The sequence below is a fragment of the Hyperolius riggenbachi genome, chromosome 2, assembly GCF_040937935.1.
Source record: "Hyperolius riggenbachi isolate aHypRig1 chromosome 2, aHypRig1.pri, whole genome shotgun sequence".
Lineage (NCBI taxonomy): Eukaryota > Metazoa > Chordata > Amphibia > Anura > Hyperoliidae > Hyperolius > Hyperolius riggenbachi.
The window spans coordinates 9,447,116-9,469,227 of record NC_090647.1 but is presented as its reverse complement, the minus strand read 5'-3'; the positions used below and the strand labels follow the sequence as shown (position 1 = coordinate 9,469,227).

The 22,112-nt window shown below is 49.7% G+C and overlaps 1 protein-coding gene across 2 annotated transcripts in view; it reads right to left on the bottom strand.

Moving 5' to 3' along the window:
* LOC137545348 (zinc finger protein 585A-like) overlaps window positions 1–21,817 on the bottom strand; it is a 60,222-nt gene extending 38,405 nt beyond the window's left edge. For both annotated transcript variants that reach the window (XM_068266475.1, XM_068266476.1), the window contains exons 1-5: window positions 21,763–21,817; window positions 13,883–14,507; window positions 6,281–6,407; window positions 5,431–6,026; window positions 2,566–2,641 (exon numbers count right to left, since the gene is read on the bottom strand). In XM_068266475.1, coding sequence (XP_068122576.1) covers window positions 2,566–2,641; window positions 5,431–6,026; window positions 6,281–6,407; window positions 13,883–14,491 — 1,408 coding nt within the window. In that variant the 5' untranslated portion in view covers window positions 14,492–14,507; window positions 21,763–21,817. The remainder of the gene's footprint in view (window positions 1–2,565; window positions 2,642–5,430; window positions 6,027–6,280; window positions 6,408–13,882; window positions 14,508–21,762) is intronic.
* Between the last annotated feature and the right edge of the window lie 295 nt (window positions 21,818–22,112).

Sequence of the window (22,112 nt, the reverse complement as noted above, 5' to 3'; positions counted from 1 at the left end):
CCTGTTAAACAATACCAGTAGTGATGGGCCGACCAGTTCGCCTGGCGAACCTCTCTGGGCCTCTTACTACTTCCGGGTCGCAATGACCCGGAGTAGTACGCCTGCACTGCCCGGCGGAGCGTGTCCTAGATCGCGCTCCTGTTGCCGGGCACTCTCTGCGCATGAGCGTGACGTCACTCATGACATCACGCACATGCGCAGAGAGTGCCCGGCAACAGGAGCGCGATCTAGGACGCGCTCCGCCGGTCAGCGCAGGCGTACTACTCCGGGTCATTGCGACCCGGAAGTAGTAAGAGGCCCATGGATTTAGAGATGTTCGCCACATCTCTAAATACCAGTTGCCCGGCAGCCCTGCTGGTCTATTTCTCTGCAGTAGTATCTGAATAACACCAGAAACAAGCATGGAACTAATCCAGCCACACTTCAGTCACCTGATGTGCATGCTTGTTCAGGGGCTGTGGCTAAAAGTATATAAAGTAGAAGCTCAGCAGGACAGCCAGACTATGTGCATTGTAAAAAAATGAAATCAATATGGCAGCCTCCATATCCCTCTCAGTTTAAAGTGTAACTGTCGGGCATAAAATCAAAAATCAATTCTTTATTTCTATCTGGTAAACAAGTAATAAGGATGCTGACCAGGCAATCTACAAGTTATAATCACTATTACTTTTCTTGTTGATAAATGATCATTCCCCAGTTTACCTGACTCTTATTTGGAACACACAAAATTTGGTACACAAAAGGGAAGTTGCAGGGCATGCTGGGTTGTCTTTTTTTGCTTCTCTACTTCCCCTCAGACATAACTAATGCAGCCTGATTGGCTGCAGCCTCTTTCCCTCCTGTTTTCCCCCCTCACACCTCTGTTCCTCTCTGAATGACCAATATTTCTCATGCTGAGACAATGCGCTTTCTATAGTGGAGGGCGAGCAAATCAGGCAGAGGGGAATAAGGGAGGAAATGACATCAGGATTGGCTTCAAAATTGCCACACTTAAAATGGGAAATGCTAAGAAGGATTTTTCTCTTTTTTTACTGTAGAAAAATCACTAAAATCAAACCGTGGACAGTGCAATACATGTTATGTAAGTAGCGCAAGTATTTATCTAATATATATGTGATTGTTTCCGGAGATAGTATGGCTGACAGGTCCTCTTTGAGGATCCCCAACCCCTGAACGAGGTTTAGTAGTATATTTGTAAAGTACTGTTTATGATTGTCATGTATGGCTCTAGTCCTGTCACAGATGTTAGAGCAATATGGTCTGGTGACACCTAGAAGATGTGACACAGGAAGTCAGTCACTGGGTGTCACCAGGAAGAGGCTGCAGAACCATCACCTCTATAGATTATACCAGTGATGGCTAACCTTGGCACTCCAGCTGTGGTGGAACTACAAGTCCCATGAGGCATTGCAATACTCTGACGGCTCTAAGCATATCTCGGGGAGGCAGAGGCATGATGGGATTTGTAGTTTTGACACAGCTGGAGTGCCAAGGTTAGCCATCACTGGATTATACCATTAGTGGAGGGGGTGTCCTGACTGGAGAAGAGCCGGGTATACAGAGGTCTCCACTATTGTGAATACACAGCAATCACCCGCATCAGGTAAGCAGACAGCACTGGAGCAATGATCACTGAGCGATGCCGGATGCTAGATCGCAAATGATTGTCACTAACGATCAATGAACATCTAGTGTCTGTATGTACTTTAGCTCCTCCTCCTCAGAGATCTGCTCCTCCTCTAAACCCTTCTCCTCCTCAGAGACCAGATCCTGCTCTAGGAGCTCTTCCTCCCAGGAGATCTACAAGCTCCTCCTCCACAGAGATCTATAAGCTCCTCCTCCCTAGATATCTGCTCCTGCACTAAAAGCTCCTCCTCCCCAGATCTATAAGCTCCCTCTCTCCAGAGATCTGCTTCTGCTCTATGAGCTCCTCCTCCAAATATATCCGCTCCTGCTCTATAAGCTCCTCCTACCCAGAGATTTGCTCCTGCTCTATAAGCTCCTCCTACCCTGATATCTATAAGCTCCTCCTTCCCAGATGGGACATGGGATCCATAACCTCATACCAGTGTTACCGGCCTCCCCGGTAAAGTATATGAGCTCTTCCTCCTGGACATCTATAAACTCCTCCTACACAGAGATCTGCTCCTGCTCTATAAGCTCCTCCTCCCTTGATATCTGCTCCTGCACTATTAGCTCCTCCCCCCCAGAGATCAGCTCCTGCTCTATAAGCGCATCCTCCCTGGAGATCTATAAGCTCCTTCTTCCTAGAGATCTGCTTCTGCTCTATAAGCTCCTCCTCCCCAGAGATCTGTTGCTGCTCTATAAGCTCCTCCTCCCCAGATCTATAAGCTCCCTCTCTCCAGAGATCTGCTTCTGCTCTATGAGCTCCTCCTCCAAAGATATCTGCTCCTGCTCTATAAGCTCCTCCTACCCAGAGATTTGCTCCTGCTCTATAAGCTCCTCCTACCCTGAGATCTATAAGCTCCTCCTCAGATGGCACATGGGATCCATAACCTCATACCAGTATTGCCGGCCTCCCCAGTAAGGTATATGAAGACGTACCGGTCTTCTCAGAGTTTCCTTCCTTCTCACGGCTCTCACCGTCTCCTCGCTCTTCCTTCACTGGAGCATCAGCGGCCTGAAAGGATAACGCAGACACTGAGCGCAGGATAAGGTGGGGATCAGCCAATCACTTGCAGCTCTGACACCTAGCCTGTGGCCAGATCTGTTCCTGAGCAAAGACGTGTCCACCAACACTGTACACGTACACACTGTATACACACACATACTGTACACACACACACACACTGTACACACACTGCTTACACACACTGTACACACACACACACACACACACACACACACACTGTACACACACTGCTCACACACACACACTGTACACACACACACTGTACACACACACTGTACACACACACTGTACACACACACACACTGTACACACACACACACACACACACTGTACACACACACACTGTACACACACTGCTTACACACACACTGTACACACACTGCTCACACACACACACACTGTACACACATACACTGTACACACACACACACACACACACTGTACACACACTGCTCACACACACACACACACACACACACACACACACTGTACACACACTGCTCACACACACACACACACACACACACACACACACACACACACACACTGTACACACACTGCTCACACACACACACACACACTGTACACACACACACACACACACACACACACACACTGTACACACACTGCTCACACACACACACTGTACACACACACACACACTGTACACACACTGCTCACACACACTGTACACACACACACGCACACTGTACACACACTGCTCACACACACACACACACTGCTCACACACACACACACACACACACACTGCACACACACTGTACACACACTGCTCACACACACACACTGTACACACACACACACACACTTCTCACACACACACACTTCTCACACACACACACACACACACACACACACACACACACACACACACACACACACACACTGCTCTCTCACACACACACACACACACACACACACACACACACACACACACACACACACACACACACACTGTATACACACACACACACACTGTACACACACACTGCTCACACACACACACACACACACACACACACACACTGTACACACACACACTGTACACTGCTCACAAACACACACACACTGCTCACACACACACACTGTACACACACACACTGTACACACACACACTGTACACACACACACTGTACACACACACTGCTCACACACACACACACACACACACTGTACACACACACTGCTCACACACACACACACTGTACACACACTGTACACACACACACACACACTGTACACACACACTGTACACACACACTGTACACACACAATGTACACACACAATGTACACACACACACACACACACACACACACACTGTACACACACACTGTACACACACACACTGTACACACACACTGCTCACACACACACACACTGTACACACACACACACACTGTACACACACACACACTGTACACACACACACTGTACACACACACACTGTACACACACAGTACACACACACATTGTACACACACACTGTACACACACACACAAACACACACTGTACACACACACACAAACACACACTGTACACACACACAGTACACACACACACTGAACACAGACACACTGTATATACACACACACACACTGTACACACACACTATATACATACACACAAGATCTCTATATTTCTTCACATGGAAAGATGTGTACACACTACACACACACACACACACACACATCTTTCTGCACGTAGGTGGACCCTGGCCTACAAAGAGAGGTCTATCTACAAACAAATGTCCTGTCCTTGAAGGGATCTCGTGTTTATGTGACGAGCAGAGAAATATCTGCCCTTTTGTACAGTGCTGTGGAGTCGAGGAGACAGGGGCTCCAGTGAATCTTTCAATACAGACAGCATGCTGGGCATTCATGTTGGCAATGCCAGGCCGAAATGGCTGACAGGGTAGAGTGTCGGCTTCCTGGTCAGGAGCTTTTTGTTCCCAAAGGCAGATGCCTTTTTAGTATACCGTATTTGCCGGCATATAAGACGTTCTGGAATAAAATACCTAGGATTAGAGGGCAAAAAAAAAAAAAAAAAAGATAAAATCTACTACCAATCACACCGAGGGGGGAGCAGAGACACAAGAATGGACCGGACCACACAGGGGGAGCCGGGGAGGACAGAAGGGACCCCCCGACATGGCAGCGGTTCATATCGGCAGCGTTCATAAGTCAGGGATTCCCTGCGTTCGCCATATAAGATGCAAAAGTGTCTAAGGCCTCTAGCACACTACATGCAATTCCGATTTTTTATATGATCTGATGTTTGATTCCGATAAAAAAAAAAAGTATTGCATGCTGCTACTTTTTTTTTTTAATCAGAATCAAAAATCGTATCGTATAAAGAAATCAGAATGGTATGTATTGTGCAAGAGGCCTTATAATGTGTAAAATACGGTAGCTTTAACATTCCTAAGCTTTGGCAGCGATGAAATGCCTTTTATGTTACAGACTTCAATCAACAAAACTGTTATATGCAAATTAGAGGAGTCGGAGTCGAGAAGTCGGAGTGGAATGTTTTTCTGCACCGACTTCACAGCCCTACTTTTCTATGCACTGTTACTCAATTCCTTTACAAAGCGGAGAGACTGGGGGGGTGCACACACGCCGCTGCTGGGGGCTCAGCCACTGCACTGACAATATAAAGAGGACCTGTCATAGAACATGCTCTTCTAACCTCCAGCAACCTCTATACAGCACCATAACATTCCCACATACTGCCGCTGTCTCCAGGCTGCCACCCACCTCCTCCTGGTGGTTCTTCTGGTGTTTCAGCAGCTCGGATCGCCATCGGAAGCCCTTGCCGCAGTCGGTGCACTGGAAGGGTCTCTCTCCGGTGTGCGTTTTTTGGTGGGTGCTGAGGTGTTGGCGCTGGACGAAGCTCTTGCCGCACTGGGCGCACTGGTACGGCCGCTCCCCGGTGTGGATCCGCTCGTGGATGAGCAGAGAGGTGTGTCTCCGGAAACACTTCCCGCACACGTTGCAGATGTAGGATCGCTCCCCCAGGTGGCCCTGCAGGTGCGCCTTCAGCGTCCGCTTGTTGTAGAAGACTTTGTTGCACTCCGCACAGGCGTGGGGCCGATCTGAGCTGCTGCTACTGGGCTGCTCCTGGAACTTCAAGCGAACTTTATCTACGCCGTCCGTGAAAACTGCGGCCTTTTCCTCAGCGATGTCCAGTGACTGAGCCTGCGGGCCTTCCCCTCCGCTCAGGGGGTTACTGCACGCCACCGCCCCCTCTGGACACAGCGGTAAGGTACCGGCACAATCTGCAGCCAGGGTGGAGGCCGCTACCGCCTCTTCCGATATCTTCTCTCCAATGGCCTTCTCTACCAGACCCTCACCTGCAAGACATAGAACAGAGCATCTGCTAACTGCCTGCCGCATATCCCCCAGGGGCCACAACCTCCCTCCCCCCAGGGGCCACACCCCCCCTCACCTGCAAGACACGGAACACTGATAAATACCCGCCGCATATCCCAACAGGGGCCACATTCCCCTCCCCCCAGGGCCATACTCCCCCGGGCTGTACAATACAATGCTAGAATCTGCAGCCAGTGAGGTCACACCTGGAACCAGCATGCAGCCAGTTTCTTACCCAGAGAGATGAGAGTCTGCGAGGTCTCCTTCATGACGTTCCTGTACAGCTCCTTCTGCCACTCCTCCAGCTCCATCCATTCCTCCTTAGAGAATGAGGCGGCCAGCTCATCGAAGCCCACCGCGGCCTGCAACACAAACCAGCGGCCTAGTCACATGACACCAGCACACATGTCACCTGACACCGGCACACACGTCACCTGACACCGGCACACACGTCACCTGACACCGGCACACACGTCACCTGACACCGGCACACACGTCACCTGACACCGGCACACACGTCACCTGACACCGGCACACACGTCACCTGACACCGGCACACACGTCACCTGACACCAGCACACACGTCACCTGACACCAGCACACACGTCACCTGACACCAGCACACACGTCACCTGACACCAGCACACGCGTCACCTGAAACCTCTTCCAATGGTTCCTCATCTACTTTCACCCCCCTCTGAGTTGGGAGTCCCCCAGGGCTCTGTTCTGGGCCCTCTATTGTTCTCAATTTACACCTCCTCCATTGGCAAAGTCATCTATTCACTGGGCTTCAAATACCACACATGATAACGATGATACCCAGATATATCTCCTCACCCTCGATCTCTCCCCATCCACCATGGACAAGGTCTCCTCCTGCCTCTCAACCATCTCCTCCTGGATGTCAGCTAGGTTCCTGAAGCTTAACTTGCATAATTGAGCTTCTTATTTTCCTGCCCCGCTCTGCACCACCCCTCCGATATTCACGTCACTATCAATAGCACTACCATCCGCCCTACCTCCCAGACCCGCTGCCTGGTCGTCACCCTAGACTTTGCCCTCTCCTTCAGCCAACACATCCAAAATGTCACCAGAACCTGCAACTTCCACCTTCGCAACATCTCCAAAATCTTCCCCTTTTTGACCCCAGACACTACTAAGCTTCTCATCCATGCCCTCATCATCTCCCGCCTTGACTACTGCAATGCCCTACTATCTGGATCCCCTTGGAACACATTGCACCCCTTCAATCAGTCATGAATGCAGCAGCTAGACTCATCCATCTTTCCCACCGCTCTGCTTCCACCTCTCCCCTCTACGAAGCCCTACATTGGCTCCCTCTCTGATTCAGGCTTTTGTGCCTGGCCTACAAATCTGTGCAGAAGACCCGCCCAACCTACATCTCTGAGCTCGTCCACAGATATATACCTGCCCACCCCCTCCAGTCCTCCAATGATCTCCGCCTGACCTCCCCACGCATTTTTCACTCCCATGCATGCCTACAGGACTTCTCAAGAGCTGCTCCCACCCTATGGAATTATCCCCCCTCCCCCCCAGACTAGCTCCTTCCTACAACACCTTCAAGCAAGCCCTAAAAACACATTTTTTAAAAATGGCCTACCCCACATCTACCACACATTAACTCTCCCAGACAAGCACATTTTCCACAGCCCTGCCTTATTTGTCCCTCCCCCACCCTTCAGACTGTAAGGCCTGGAACCCACTGAAAAACGCAAACGCAAAACGCAACCGCTAGCGTTTTGCCTGAGCGGTTTGCAAGCGGATTCATGCGCGTTTTGGGTTGTGTTTTGCAACATTGTATTTTTTTTGCCCAGCGGGTGCGTAGCGTTTTGCGTTTTTATCCTGATTGGTCCTGTGAATTATTTTTCATTTTGTTACAGTGTGCTGAACCGCAAAACGCTAGCAAAACCGCTCAGTTTAGGTTTTGCTGAGCGTTTCCGCTAGCGGTTCAATACTTTACATTGAAGCGCTAACGCTCCCAAAATGCTGCAGGTCCTGCGTTTGCGTTTCTGAGAAACGCAATCGCTCCTGTGGAAGTTGCCCCATCCATTAACATTAGCCCAGCGTTTTGGCAAACTGCTAGCGTATCGCAGCTCTGCCAAAACGCTGCCAAAAGCGCTCCTGTGGGTTCCAGCCCTAAGACTTTGACAGAGTCTGGAAAGGCTGGAGGTCAGGTGACCACACAGGACAGGAGGCTGGGACTGAGCTACACTGGAAAGGCTGGAGGTCAGGAGACAACACAGACAGGAGGCTAGGACTGAGCTACACTGGGAAGGCTGGAGGTCGGGTGACCACATAGGACAGGAGGCTGGGACTGAGCTACACTGGAAAGGCTGGAGGTCAGGTGACAACACAGACAGGAGACTAGGACTGAGCTACACTGGGAAGGCTGGAGGTCAGGTGACCACATAGGACAGGAGGCTGGGACTGAGCTACACTGGAAAGGCTGGAGGTCAGGTGACCACAAAGGACAGGAGGCTGGGGCTGAGCTACACTGGGAAGGCTGGAGGTCAGGTGACAACACAGACAGGAGGCTGGGACTGAGCTACACTGGAAAGGCTGGAGGTCAGGTGACCACACAGACAGGAAGCTAGGACTGAGCTACACTGGAAAGGCTGGAGGTCAGGTGACAACACAGACAGGAGACTAGGACTGAGCTACACTGGGAAGGCTGGAGGTCAGGTGACCACATAGGACAGGAGGCTGGGACTGAGCTACACTGGATAGGCTGGAGGTCAGGTGACAACACAGACAGGAGACTAGGGCTGAGCTACACTGGGAAGGCTGGAGGTCAGGTGACAACACAGACAGGAGGATAGGACTGAGCTACACTGGGAAGGCTGGAGGTCAGGTGACAACACAGACAGGAGGCTGGGACTGAGCTACACTGGAAAGGCTGGAGGTCAGGTGACAACACAGACAGGAGGCTGGGATTGAGCTACACTGGGAAGGCTGGAGGTCAGGTGACCACACAGACAGGAGGCTAGGACTGAGCTACACTGGGAAGGCTGGAGGTCAGGTGACAACACAGACAGGAGGCTGGGACTGAGCTACACTGGAAAGGCTGGAGGTCAGGTGACCACACAGACAGGAGGCTAGGACTGAGCTACACTGGAAAGGCTGGAGGCCAGGTGACCACAAAGGACAGGAGGCTGGGACTGAGCTACACTGGGAAGGCTGGAGGTCAGGTGACAACACAGACAGGAGGCTAGGACTGAGCTACACTGGGAAGGCTGGAGGTCAGGTGACAACACAGACAGGAGGCTGGGACTGAGCTACACTGGGAAGGCTGGAGGTCAGGTGACAACACAGACAGGAGGCTAGGACTGAGCTACACTGGGAAGGCTGGAGGTCAGGTGACAACACAGACAGGAGGCTAGGACTGAGCTACACTGGGAAGGCTGGAGGTCAGGTGACAACACAGACAGGAGGCTAGGACTGAGCTACAATGGAAAGGCTTGAGGTCAGGTGACAACACAGACAGGAGGCTAGGACTGAGCTACACTGGGAAGGCTGGAGGTCAGGTGACAACACAGACAGGAGGATAGGCCTGAGCTACACTGGGAAGGCTGGAGGTCAGGTGACAACACAGACAGGAGGCTAGGACTGAGCTACACTGGAAAGGCTGGAGGTCAGGCGACAACACAGACAGGAGGTTGGGACTGAGCTACACTGGAAAGGCTGGAGGTCAGGTGACCACACAGACAGGAGGCTAGGACTGAGCTACACTGGAAAGGCTGGAGGCCAGGTGACCACAAAGGACAGGAGGCTGGGACTGAGCTACACTGGGAAGGCTGGAGGTCAGGTGACCACACAGACAGGAGGCTAGGACTGAGCTACACTGGAAAGGCTGGAGGTCAGGTGACAACACAGACAGGAGGCTAGGACTGAGCTACACTGGGAAGGCAGGAGGTCAGGTGACAACACAGACAGGAGGCTGGGACTGAGCTACACTGGGAAGGCTGGAGGTCAGGTGACAACACAGACAGGAGGCTGGGGCTGAGCTACACTGGAAAGGCTGGAGGTCAGGTGACAACACAGACAGGAGGCTAGGACTGAGCTACACTGGGAAGGCTGGAGGTCAGGTGACAACACAGACAGGAGGCTGGGACTGAGCTACACTGGGAAGGCTGGAGGTCAGGTGACCACACAGACAGGAGGCTGGGGCTGAGCTACACTGGAAAGGCTGGAGGTCAGGTGACAACACAGACAGGAGGCTAGGACTGAGCTACACTGGGAAGGCTGGAGGTCAGGTGACAACACAGACAGGAGGCTAGGACTGAGCTACACTGGGAAGGCTGGAGGTCAGGTGACAACACAGACAGGAGGCTAGGACTGAGCTACACTGGAAAGGCTGGAGGTCAGGTGACAACACAGACAGGAGGCTAGGACTGAGCTACACTGGAAAGGCTGGAGGTCAGGTGACCACACAGGAAAGGAGGCTAGGACTGAGCTACACTGGAAAGGCTGGAGGTCAGGTGACAACACAGACAGGAGGCAAGAACTGAGCTACAATGGAAAGGCTTGAGGTCAGGTGACAACACAGACAGGAGGCTAGGACTGAGCTACACTGGGAAGGCTGGAGGTCAGGTGACAACACAGACAGGAGGATAGGACTGAGCTACACTGGGAAGGCTGGAGGTCAGGTGACAACACAGACAGGAAGCTAGGACTGAGCTACACTGGGAAGGCTGGAGGTCAGGTGACAAAACAGACAGGAGGCTGGGACTGAGCTACACTGGGAAGGCTGGAAGTCAGGTGACAACACAGACAGGAGGCTGGGACTGAGCTACACTGGAAAGGCTGGAGGTCAGGTGACAACACAGACTGGAGGCTAGGACTGAGCTACACTGGAAGCTACACTGGAAAGGCTGGAGGTCAGGTGACAACACAGACAGGAGGCTAGGACTGAGCTACACTGGGAAGGCTGGAGGTAAGGTGACAACACAGACAGGAGGCTAGGACTGAGCTACACTGGAAAGGCTGGAGGTCAGGTGACAGCACAGACAGGAGGCTAGGACTGAGCTACACTGGGAAGGCTGGAGGTCAGGTGACAACACAGACAGGAGGCTGGGGCTGAGCTACACTGGAAAGGCTGGAGGTCAGGTGACAACACAGACAGGAGGCTAGGACTGAGCTACACTGGAAAGGCTGGAGGCCAGGTGACCACAAAGGACAGGAGGCTGGGACTGAGCTACACTGGGAAGGCTGGAGGTCAGGTGACCACACAGACAGGAGGCTAGGACTGAGCTACACTGGAAAGGCTGGAGGTCAGGTGACAACACAGACAGGAGGCTAGGACTGAGCTACACTGGGAAGGCAGGAGGTCAGGTGACAACACAGACAGGAGGCTGGGACTGAGCTACACTGGGAAGGCTGGAGGTCAGGTGACAACACAGACAGGAGGCTGGGGCTGAGCTACACTGGAAAGGCTGGAGGTCAGGTGACAACACAGACAGGAGGCTAGGACTGAGCTACACTGGGAAGGCTGGAGGTCAGGTGACAACACAGACAGGAGGCTGGGACTGAGCTACACTGGGAAGGCTGGAGGTCAGGTGACCACACAGACAGGAGGCTGGGGCTGAGCTACACTGGAAAGGCTGGAGGTCAGGTGACAACACAGACAGGAGGCTAGGACTGAGCTACACTGGGAAGGCTGGAGGTCAGGTGACAACACAGACAGGAGGCTAGGACTGAGCTACACTGGGAAGGCTGGAGGTCAGGTGACAACACAGACAGGAGGCTAGGACTGAGCTACACTGGAAAGGCTGGAGGTCAGGTGACAACACAGACAGGAGGCTAGGACTGAGCTACACTGGAAAGGCTGGAGGTCAGGTGACCACACAGGAAAGGAGGCTAGGACTGAGCTACACTGGAAAGGCTGGAGGTCAGGTGACAACACAGACAGGAGGCAAGAACTGAGCTACAATGGAAAGGCTTGAGGTCAGGTGACAACACAGACAGGAGGCTAGGACTGAGCTACACTGGGAAGGCTGGAGGTCAGGTGACAACACAGACAGGAGGATAGGACTGAGCTACACTGGGAAGGCTGGAGGTCAGGTGACAACACAGACAGGAAGCTAGGACTGAGCTACACTGGGAAGGCTGGAGGTCAGGTGACAAAACAGACAGGAGGCTGGGACTGAGCTACACTGGGAAGGCTGGAAGTCAGGTGACAACACAGACAGGAGGCTGGGACTGAGCTACACTGGAAAGGCTGGAGGTCAGGTGACAACACAGACTGGAGGCTAGGACTGAGCTACACTGGAAGCTACACTGGAAAGGCTGGAGGTCAGGTGACAACACAGACAGGAGGCTAGGACTGAGCTACACTGGGAAGGCTGGAGGTAAGGTGACAACACAGACAGGAGGCTAGGACTGAGCTACACTGGAAAGGCTGGAGGTCAGGTGACAGCACAGACAGGAGGCTAGGACTGAGCTACACTAGAAAGGCTGGAGGTCAGGTGACAACACAGGCAGGAGGCTGGGGCTGGGCTACACTGGGAAGGCTGGAGGTCAGGTGACCACACAGACAGGAGGCTAGGACTGAGCTACACTGGGAAGGCTGGAGGTCAGGTGACCACACAGGACAGGAGGCTAGGACTGAGCTACACTGGGAAGGCTGGAGGTCAGGTGACCACACAGACAGGAGGCTAGGACTGAGCTACACTGGAAAGGCTGAAGGTCAGGTGACAACACAGACTGGAGGCTAGGACTGAGCTACACTGGAAAGGCTGGAGGTCGGGTGACAAAACAGACAGGAGGCTAGGACTGAGCTACACTGGGAAGGCTGGAGGTCAGGTGACAACACAGACAGGAGGCTGGGACTGAGCTACACTGGAAAGGCTGGAGGTCAGGTGACATCACAGGACAGGAGGCTAGGACTGAGCTACACTGTAAAGGCTGGATGTCAGGTGACAACACAGACAGTAGGCTGGGGCTGAGCTACACTGGGAAGGCTGGAGGTCAGGTGACAACACAGACAGGAGGCTGGGACTGAGCTACACTGGGAAGGCTGGAGGTCAGGTGAAATCACAGGACAGGAGGCTAGGACTGAGCTACACTGTAAAGGCTGGAGGTCAGGTGACAACACAGACAGTAGGCTGGGGCTGAGCTACACTGGGAAAGCTGGAGGTCAGGTGACCACACAGGACAGGAGGCTGGGATTGAGCTACACTGGGAAGGCTGGAGGTCAGGTGACAACACAGACAGGAGGCTGGGATTGAGCTACACTGGAAGGCTGGAGGTCAGGTGACCACACAGGACAGGAGGCTGGGACTGAGCTACACTGGGAAGGCTGGAGGTCAGGTGACAACACAGACAGGAGGCTGGGATTGAGCTACACTGGAAAGGCTGGAGGTCAGGTGACAACACAGACAGGAGGCTGGGATTGAGCTACACTGGGAAGGCTGGAGGTCAGGTGACAACACAGACAGGAGGCTGGGATTGAGCTACACTGGGAAGGCTGGAGGTCAGGTGAACACACAGGACCGGAGGCTAGGACTGAGCTACACTGGAAAGGCTGGAGGTCAGGTGACAACACAGACAGGAGGCTGGGATTGAGCTACACTGGAAAGGCTGGAGGTCAGGTGACCACACAGACAGGAGGCTGGGACTGAGCTACACTGGGAAGGCTGGAGGTCAGGTGACCACACAGACAGGAGGCTAGGACTGAGCTACACTGGGAAGGCTGGAGGTCAGGTGAACACACAAATCGATAAAGGTCGTCAAAACTGAGCTACATAGGGATGGGGGAAGGGAGCTTCCACTGCTAATGCCCAATGTCATCACAACCTTGTGCAAGTCGGGGTCTCACCTTGTCGGTGTGATTCTTCTGGTGTTTCAGGAGCTCGGACCTCCAGCGGAACCCCTTGCCGCAGTCGATGCACTGGAAAGGTTTCTCTCCAGTGTGAGTGCGCTGGTGGGTGGTGAGGTGCTGCCGCTGGACGAAGCTTTTCCCGCACTGCGTGCATTCATAGGGGCGTTCCCCGGTGTGGATCCGGGCGTGGATGAGCAGCGAGGTGTGGCGGCGGAAATTCTTCCCGCAGATATTACAGGCGTACGTCTTCTCCTCGGTGTGAGCCTTCTCGTGTTTGGCCAAGTCCATACTGCGCAGGAAGCTCTTACCGCACTGTCCGCAGGTAAAGTTCCGCTCCCCCGATAGTCTCCTCGGCTTGCCGCTTTTCTTCGGAAGGGAATTGGCGTCGTAGTCCAAACATGGCGGCGCGCCATCCCCGATCTGTATCTCCTGCTCCACCGTGAGCTGCGTTCCCAAGTTATAATCCACCAGACAGTCTATAGAGTCGCCCATCACTACAGCACCGTTACCGTCCATCTGTGGTTCACTCTTCAGAGCTACCTCCGCTTCTTCTGCCATAATGTCCTCAATTTTCACCGCCTCTGTCCCCACATTCTTATTGTTCATGGCAGCTCCTCACCTCCTGCAGGGGACACAAGGCGGATCAGAACCACAAGCCAAACAGGGCAACTAGACATTGAAGCTAGCCATACATGGATTCACCTTTGATGGATCCAGACATCAACCACCATTCACCTCTGCCACATCCGCACAGTTCCACCACCTTTTGCCTCTGATGGATCCAGACAGATCCACCACCTTTCACCTCGGCCACATCTGTACAGACCCATCAACATTCACCTCTGATGGATCCAGACAGAGATCCACCACCATTCACTTTTGATGGATCCAGACAGAAATCCACCACCCTTCACCTCCGATGGAACCAGGCAGAGATCCACCACCCTTCACCTCCGATGGAGCCAGACAGAGATCCACCACCCTTCACCTCCGATGGAGCCAGACAGAGATCCACCACCATGCATCTCTGATGGATCCAGACAGATATCCACCACCATTCACCTCTGATGGATCCAGACAGAGATCCAACACCATTCATCTCTGATGGATGCAGACAGAGATCCACCACTATTCACCTCTGATGGATCCAGACAGAGATCCACCACCTTTCACCTCTGATGGAACCAGACAGAGATCCACCACTATTCACCTCTGATGGATCCAGAGATCAACCACCTTTCACCTCCGATGGAACCAGACAGAGATCCACTAACATTCACCTTTGCCACATCTGTACAGATCCACCACCATTAACCTCTGATGGATCCAGACAGATCCACCACCATTCACCTCTGATGGATCCAGACAGAGATCCACCACCATTCACCTCTGCAGAATCCAATCACCGCAGTCTCGTGCATTGCTTCTCACTTCCGCTCATTACGCCTTTCTTCTGCCCACAACATCTACAGCAGACCAGATAAAACAAATGCTGGATAAATAGGCAATATATACCATATGAATTCCGCCCAAAGGCGGATAAATCATGCAAGTGATCTAATTAAAGGGGAACACCGATCTGAGGAGTCAAACTTTACAGAGGGCTAAACAAAAGGGGTTTTCAGAGTAAAAAAAAGTTGACAAGCTACCACTGGCAAAAACCATACAATCTTCAGAAAAATTGAGAAAAAAATGTCAGCATTCTGGATCGATAAAAATTGGAAAAACCGAGAGATCCGATCGGATTTTTCAGTCGAATGAAAAAAAAACCTTTTGATTTTTTCAGGAGATCCGATCATATTTATCGAATTGCCGTAAAATTAGATCATTTTATTGTATCGTGTGTGGTCACCTTTAGTCTAACTTTTACAAATGCTATAGATTTGGTTCAAAAATCATCCAACTCCGACTCTTCAGTTTATTGAAACCTCCAACTCCGACTTCAGGTACCCAAAATGGCTACAACTCCTTATTTTAAAGGTGGCCACTAATGGTACAATTTCTAGTGAAAATTAGTTTGAGCAATCAACCAATCAAGCTGCGACCCGGAACTTAACGGCAGTGCGAGCGCGGATGGCGGCCAGAGCAGAGGGGGCTGAGCTGCTCATCGCTGGAGCCTGGGAGGTGAGGAAATACTGCTGCTAATACGGGGGACACCATACCCAGCTATCAATACTGGGGATCTGGCTGCCTGCCTGTACTCTGTAATGTGCTGCAGGAGATGTCACTGCTATATAAATACATAATAATAATATGCTAGGACATTATACTATGCCTATGGTAGGATTAGAGTGTGAGCTCCTCTGAGGACAGTCAGTGACATGACTATGTACTCTGTAATGTGCCGCAGGAGATGTCAGTGCTATATAAATGCATAATAATAATATGGTAGGACAGTAGATTATGACTATGGCAGGGATTAGAGTGTGAGCTCCTCTGAGGACAGTCAGTGACATGACTATGTACTCTGTAATGTGCTGCAGAAGATGTCAGTGCTATATAAATACATAATAATAATATGGTAGGACATTAGACTATGACTATGGTAGGATTAGATTGTGAGCTCCACTGAGGACAGTCAGTGACATGACTATGTACTCTGTAATGTGCTGCAGGAGATGTCAGTGCTATATAAATACATAATAGTAATATGGTAGGACATTAGACTATGCCTATGGTAGGATTATATAGTGAGCTCCTCTGAGGACAGTCAGTGACATGACTATGTACTCTGTACAGTGCTGCAGAAGATGTCAGTGCTATATAAATACATAATAATAATATAGTAGGACATTACACTATGACTATGGTAGGATTAGAGTGTGACCTCCTCTGAGGACAGTCAGTGACATGACTATGCACTCTGTAATGTGCTGCAGAAGATGTCAGTGCTATATAAATACATAATAGTAATATGGTAGGGCATTATACTATGCCTATGGTAGGATTATATAGTGAGCTCCTCTGAGGACAGTCAGTGACATGACTATGTACTCTGTAATGTGCTGCAGGAGATGTCAGTGCTATATAAATACATAATAATAATATGCTTGGACATAAGACTATGACTATGGTAGGATTAGATGTGAGCTCCTCTGAGGACAGTCAGTGACATGACTATGTACTCTGTAATGTGCTGCAGGAGATGTCAGTGCTATATAAATACATAATAATAATATGGTAGGGCATTAGACTATGACTATGGTAGGATTAGATTGTGAGCTCTTCTGAGGACAGTCAGTGACATGACTATGTACTCTGTAAAGTGCTGCAGAAGATGTCAGTGCTATATAAATACACAATAATAATATGGTTGAACATTAGACTATGACTATGGTAGGATTAGATTGTGTGCTCCTCTGAGGACAGTCAGTGACATGACTATGTACTCTGTACAGTGCTGCAGAAGATGTCAGTGCTATATAAATACATAATAATATGGTAGGACATTAGACTATGACTATGGTAGGATTAGAGTGTGAGCTCCTGTGAGGACAGTCAGTGACATGACTATGTACTCTGTGCAGTGCTGCACAAGATGTCAGTGCTATATAAATACATAATAACAATATGGTACGACATTACACTATGACTATGGTAGGATTAGATTGTGAGCTCTTCTGAGGACAGTCAGTGACATGACTATGTACTCTGTAATGTGCTGCAGAAGAGGTCATAATAATAATATGGTAGGACATTAGACTATGACTATGGTAGGATTAGATTGTGAGCTCCTCTGGGGACAGACAGTGACATGAGTGACTATGTACTTTGTAATGTGCTGCAGGAGATGTCAGTGCAATATAAATACATAATAATAATATGGTAGGACATTACACTATGACTATGGTAGGGATTAGATTGTGAGCTCCTCTGAGGACAGTCAGTGACATGACTATGTACTCTGTAATGTACTGCAGAAGAGGTCACTGCTATATAAATACATAATAATATGGTAGGACATTACACTATGACTATGGTAGGATTCGATTGTGAGCTTCTCTGAGGACAGTCAGTGACATGACTATGTACTCTGTAATGTACTGCAGGAGATGTCAGTGCTATATAAATACATAATAATAATATGGTAGGACATTAGACTATGACTATGGTAGGATTAGAGTGTGAGCTCCTCTGAGGACAGTCAGTGACATGACTATGTACTCTGTAATGTTCTGCAGAAGATGTCAGTGCAATGTTCTGCAGAAGATGTCAGTGCTATATAAATACATAATAATAATATGGTAGGACATTAGACTATGACTATTGTAGGATTAGATTGTGAGCTCCTCTGAGGACAGTCAGTGACATGACTATGTACTCTGTAATGTGCTGCAGAAGAGGTCATAATAATAATATGGTAGGACATTAGACTATGACTATGGTAGGATTAGATTGTGAGCTCCTCTGGGGACAGACAGTGACATGACTATGTACTTTGTAATGTGCTGCAGCAGATGTCAGTGCAATATAAATACATAATAATAATATGGTAGGACATTACACTATAACTATGGTAGGGATTAGATTGTGAGCCCCTCTGAGGACAGTCAGTGACATGACTATGTACTCTGTAATGTGCTGCAGGAGATGTCAGTGCAATATAAATACATAATAATAATATGGTAGGACATTAGACTATGACTGTGGTAGGATTAGAGTGTGAGCTCCTCTGAGGACAGTCAGTGACATGACTATGTACTCTGTACAGTGCTGCAGAAGATATCAGTGCTATATAAATACATAATAATAACATGGTAGGAAATATGACTATGGCAGGATTAGATTGTGAGCTCCTATGTAGACAGTTAGTGACATGACTATGTACTCTGTAAAGTGTTGCAGAATATGTCAGTGGTATATCTATATATATAAAATCAGATATGTGTGTGTGTGTGTGTGTGTGTATGTGTTTGCGTGCATGCGTGTGTGTATGTACCGCGATCATTTGAAAACGGCTTGACCGATTTGAATGAAACTTGGTATACAGATCCCTCACTACCTGGGATGATATGTTCTGGGGGTCTTGTGGCCCCCCTGCACACGTGGGCGGAGCTACAAACAGCAAATCAGTTTTCACCCATTCATGTCAATGGAAAAAATGTAAAAGGCTGCCATTCTCACAGTAATCAAGTCAGACTCCCCACACTTGGCACAGTTGGTCACTTGAGGCTCATACACACATCAGACTATAGTCTTTGGAAAATGAAAGATCACAGACCAATTTTACCCCCTTCCATGTAGTATGAGAGCCATACCTACACAGTCTATTCTATGGAGCTGAACTCCACATCAGAAAAACATATTTGCAAGATGCTGTACAGACACAAAAGATCAGTATCTGCAAAAGAAAAGTGGGTGAAGCCTACAAAAGCCAATCAAAATTCACCTGTTGATTTTAAAGGTGAATATTTACATTGCTGCCATTTTTACACTGCAGATGCCTCAAACATGGTAGAGTCTATCATTGGGTGACTGGGGCTCAAATTCTGGAGATGGAGCAGATAAACAAACAGCCAATCCTATTTGTTTTAATTCAGTGGGAAAATTTAAATTATTGATACCAAGGACCCCAAAGCTCACAAACTTGGTAATTGAGTGAGGGCTCGTTCCCACTATCGCGAATCTGCATGCGTCCAACGCATGCAGATCCGCACATGTAATGCAAGTGGATGGGCCTGTTTCCACTGTAGCGTTGTTGAGGTGCGTTTTTTTCAGCGGTAAAAAAACGCACAAAAGAGCCAACGATTTCGCCTGCGTCGGGAATCCGTGCGAATCGCCGCTAATGTATTTAATAGTAAAAACGCATGCGTTTGTTACATGCGTTTTTACCCGCGATTTCGCGTGCGATTTCGCACCTTTATCAATTTTGTTTTGCCCTGGCAGTGTCATGGTTAATTTCGCATGGCACCCTGCCATGCGAAATCGCATGCGAAATCGCGGGTAAAAACGCATGCGGAAACGCATCCGCATGCGTTTTTACAAGCGTCGGAATGCAGCCAAAATCGCGTCGCAACAGTGGGAACGAGCCCTGACTGTATGTCAAGGTTAGAAAAAGTGGGCGGAGCCAACAACTACTTTTTTTTACATGGGAAAATATAAACTGCAGCTATTCTTACACTCTTAATGGCGGAATTTTCAAACTTGACACAGTTGGTCACTGGGTGACTGGGATTAATATTCAGAAAAGTGGGTGGAGCCTACAACAGCCAATGGCAGAGACCTCAAACCCGCAACACTCAGTCAATAAGTAACTAGGGTTCAAATTTACTAAAGGGGTGGAACCACAAATAGCCAATCAGATTTATTTGCTGGATAAACTGCTTCCATTCACACAATTTTGATGCCAGGAACCTGAAAGCTCACAAACTTGGCCATTGAGTGACAAGGTTGCAAAAACTGGGTGGAGCCAAATATAAATTTCCCTGGGAAAATGTAAACTGCAGCCATTCTTACACCGTTAATGGCAGGGTTCTCAAACTTTGCACAGTTGGTCACTGGGTGACTAGGATTAATATTCAAAAGTAGATGGAGCCTACAACAGCCAATCAAAATTCACCTGTTGATTTTCAAGGGGAATATGTAATTGCTGCCATTTTTACACTGTTCATGGCACAAACCTCAAACCTGGTACAGTTGGTGTCTGGGGTTTGAATTCAGAAAAGGGGGCGGAGCCACAGCCAATCAGAGTTGTTTCATTTTAATGGGAAATTTAAATTATTGATGCCAAGGACCCCAAAGCTCACAAACTAGGTCAATGAATAACTGAGTGTGTGTTAGGGTTAGGAAAACAGCAGCCAAATACATCCCCGGGCAACGCCGGGCCACCAGCTAGTATGGAATATTTGGACACACACTATGGGTCAGATCAGACAGCTGCCGGTTGCTACAATGCGAACTGTGAACAGCTGGTAGAAGCGACACGCAGCATCCTGGGATAGCCTACTGACTGCGGCGTTCCTGGAATCGCTGATAAATGCACTGAGATGAACGCTTCCATCCATGGCAATGCAGGACGCCGGGGATCCCAGGGATAAACAGCTAAGGCGGACGCCAGCAGCCAGCCTGGCCCTAAATATACAGCACAGATATATATGTAGGAGTATATGGGGGGGGGAGGTGATGTAGATGCAGCTTCTATACATTATATACAGCCAGTCAGGCTGCAGGTGTATATGTATATAATGATGGTGGGAAGGGTGCATATGCAGTATATGGGGGAGAGTGTATATAAGGCATATGGGGGAGAGTGTATATACAGTATATGGGGAAGGGTGTATATACAGTATACGGGTGAGTGTATATACAGTATATAGGGCAGGGTGTATATAAGGCATATGGGGGAGAGTGTATATACAGTATATGGGGTAGGGTGTATATATAGTATATGGGGAGGGTAATGTATATGATGGGGAAGTTGGTGATGTATATAAAGTATATAGGGGAGGGGTGTATATCTATATAATGATGAGGGAGGGGCCATGTATATACAGTAGATGGGAAGTAATGCATATAATATTGGAGGGAGTCATGTATATAGTATATGGTGGGGAGGGGTGTATACATGTATATATATAAGGATGGGGAAGGGGTGATATATATATATATATATATACAGGCAGTCAGGCAGGGCAGTGTTGGGGTGGGGGGGGTGTATATACAATATATAATGGGGGAGGGGTGTATATGTATATAATGATGGGGGAGGGGATGATGTACATACAGTATATAGGAGGAGGTGATGCAGCTTTATGTATTATATATACACAGGCAGCAGTGTTGGGGGGGAGGGGTGTGTATACAGTATATAATGGAGGAGGGGGGCCGCACTGATGATGATAAGGATGATTATGATGACATTAGTCTCCCCTCCTCACCTCCTCTCCTCCGGCCTCTCCCGACCGCACTCAGGCCTCCGCTCCTCCCCCGCCCCGCCCACTTCCGCCGCGTCATCCCGCCTTCCCGCCCCGCCCACAGCGGCACCACACTGCCCGCCCACTGCTCCGGTGTAATGTCAGATATTGCAGCCCGGAAGCAGCCTTCCTCACTGAGTATCGCGCATGCTCAGTGGGAAGTTAGACATTATTTAGCTGAAATATCTCCGCTTCCGCACCACGTACACTCCCGAAATTTTCAGGGGAGGGAGGGGACCCACAGATCCAGCTCTGTGTCGAATTGCAGCCCCCTAGCCCCGGTAGTTCCCGAGATAGGTTTGCTGCAATCAGTC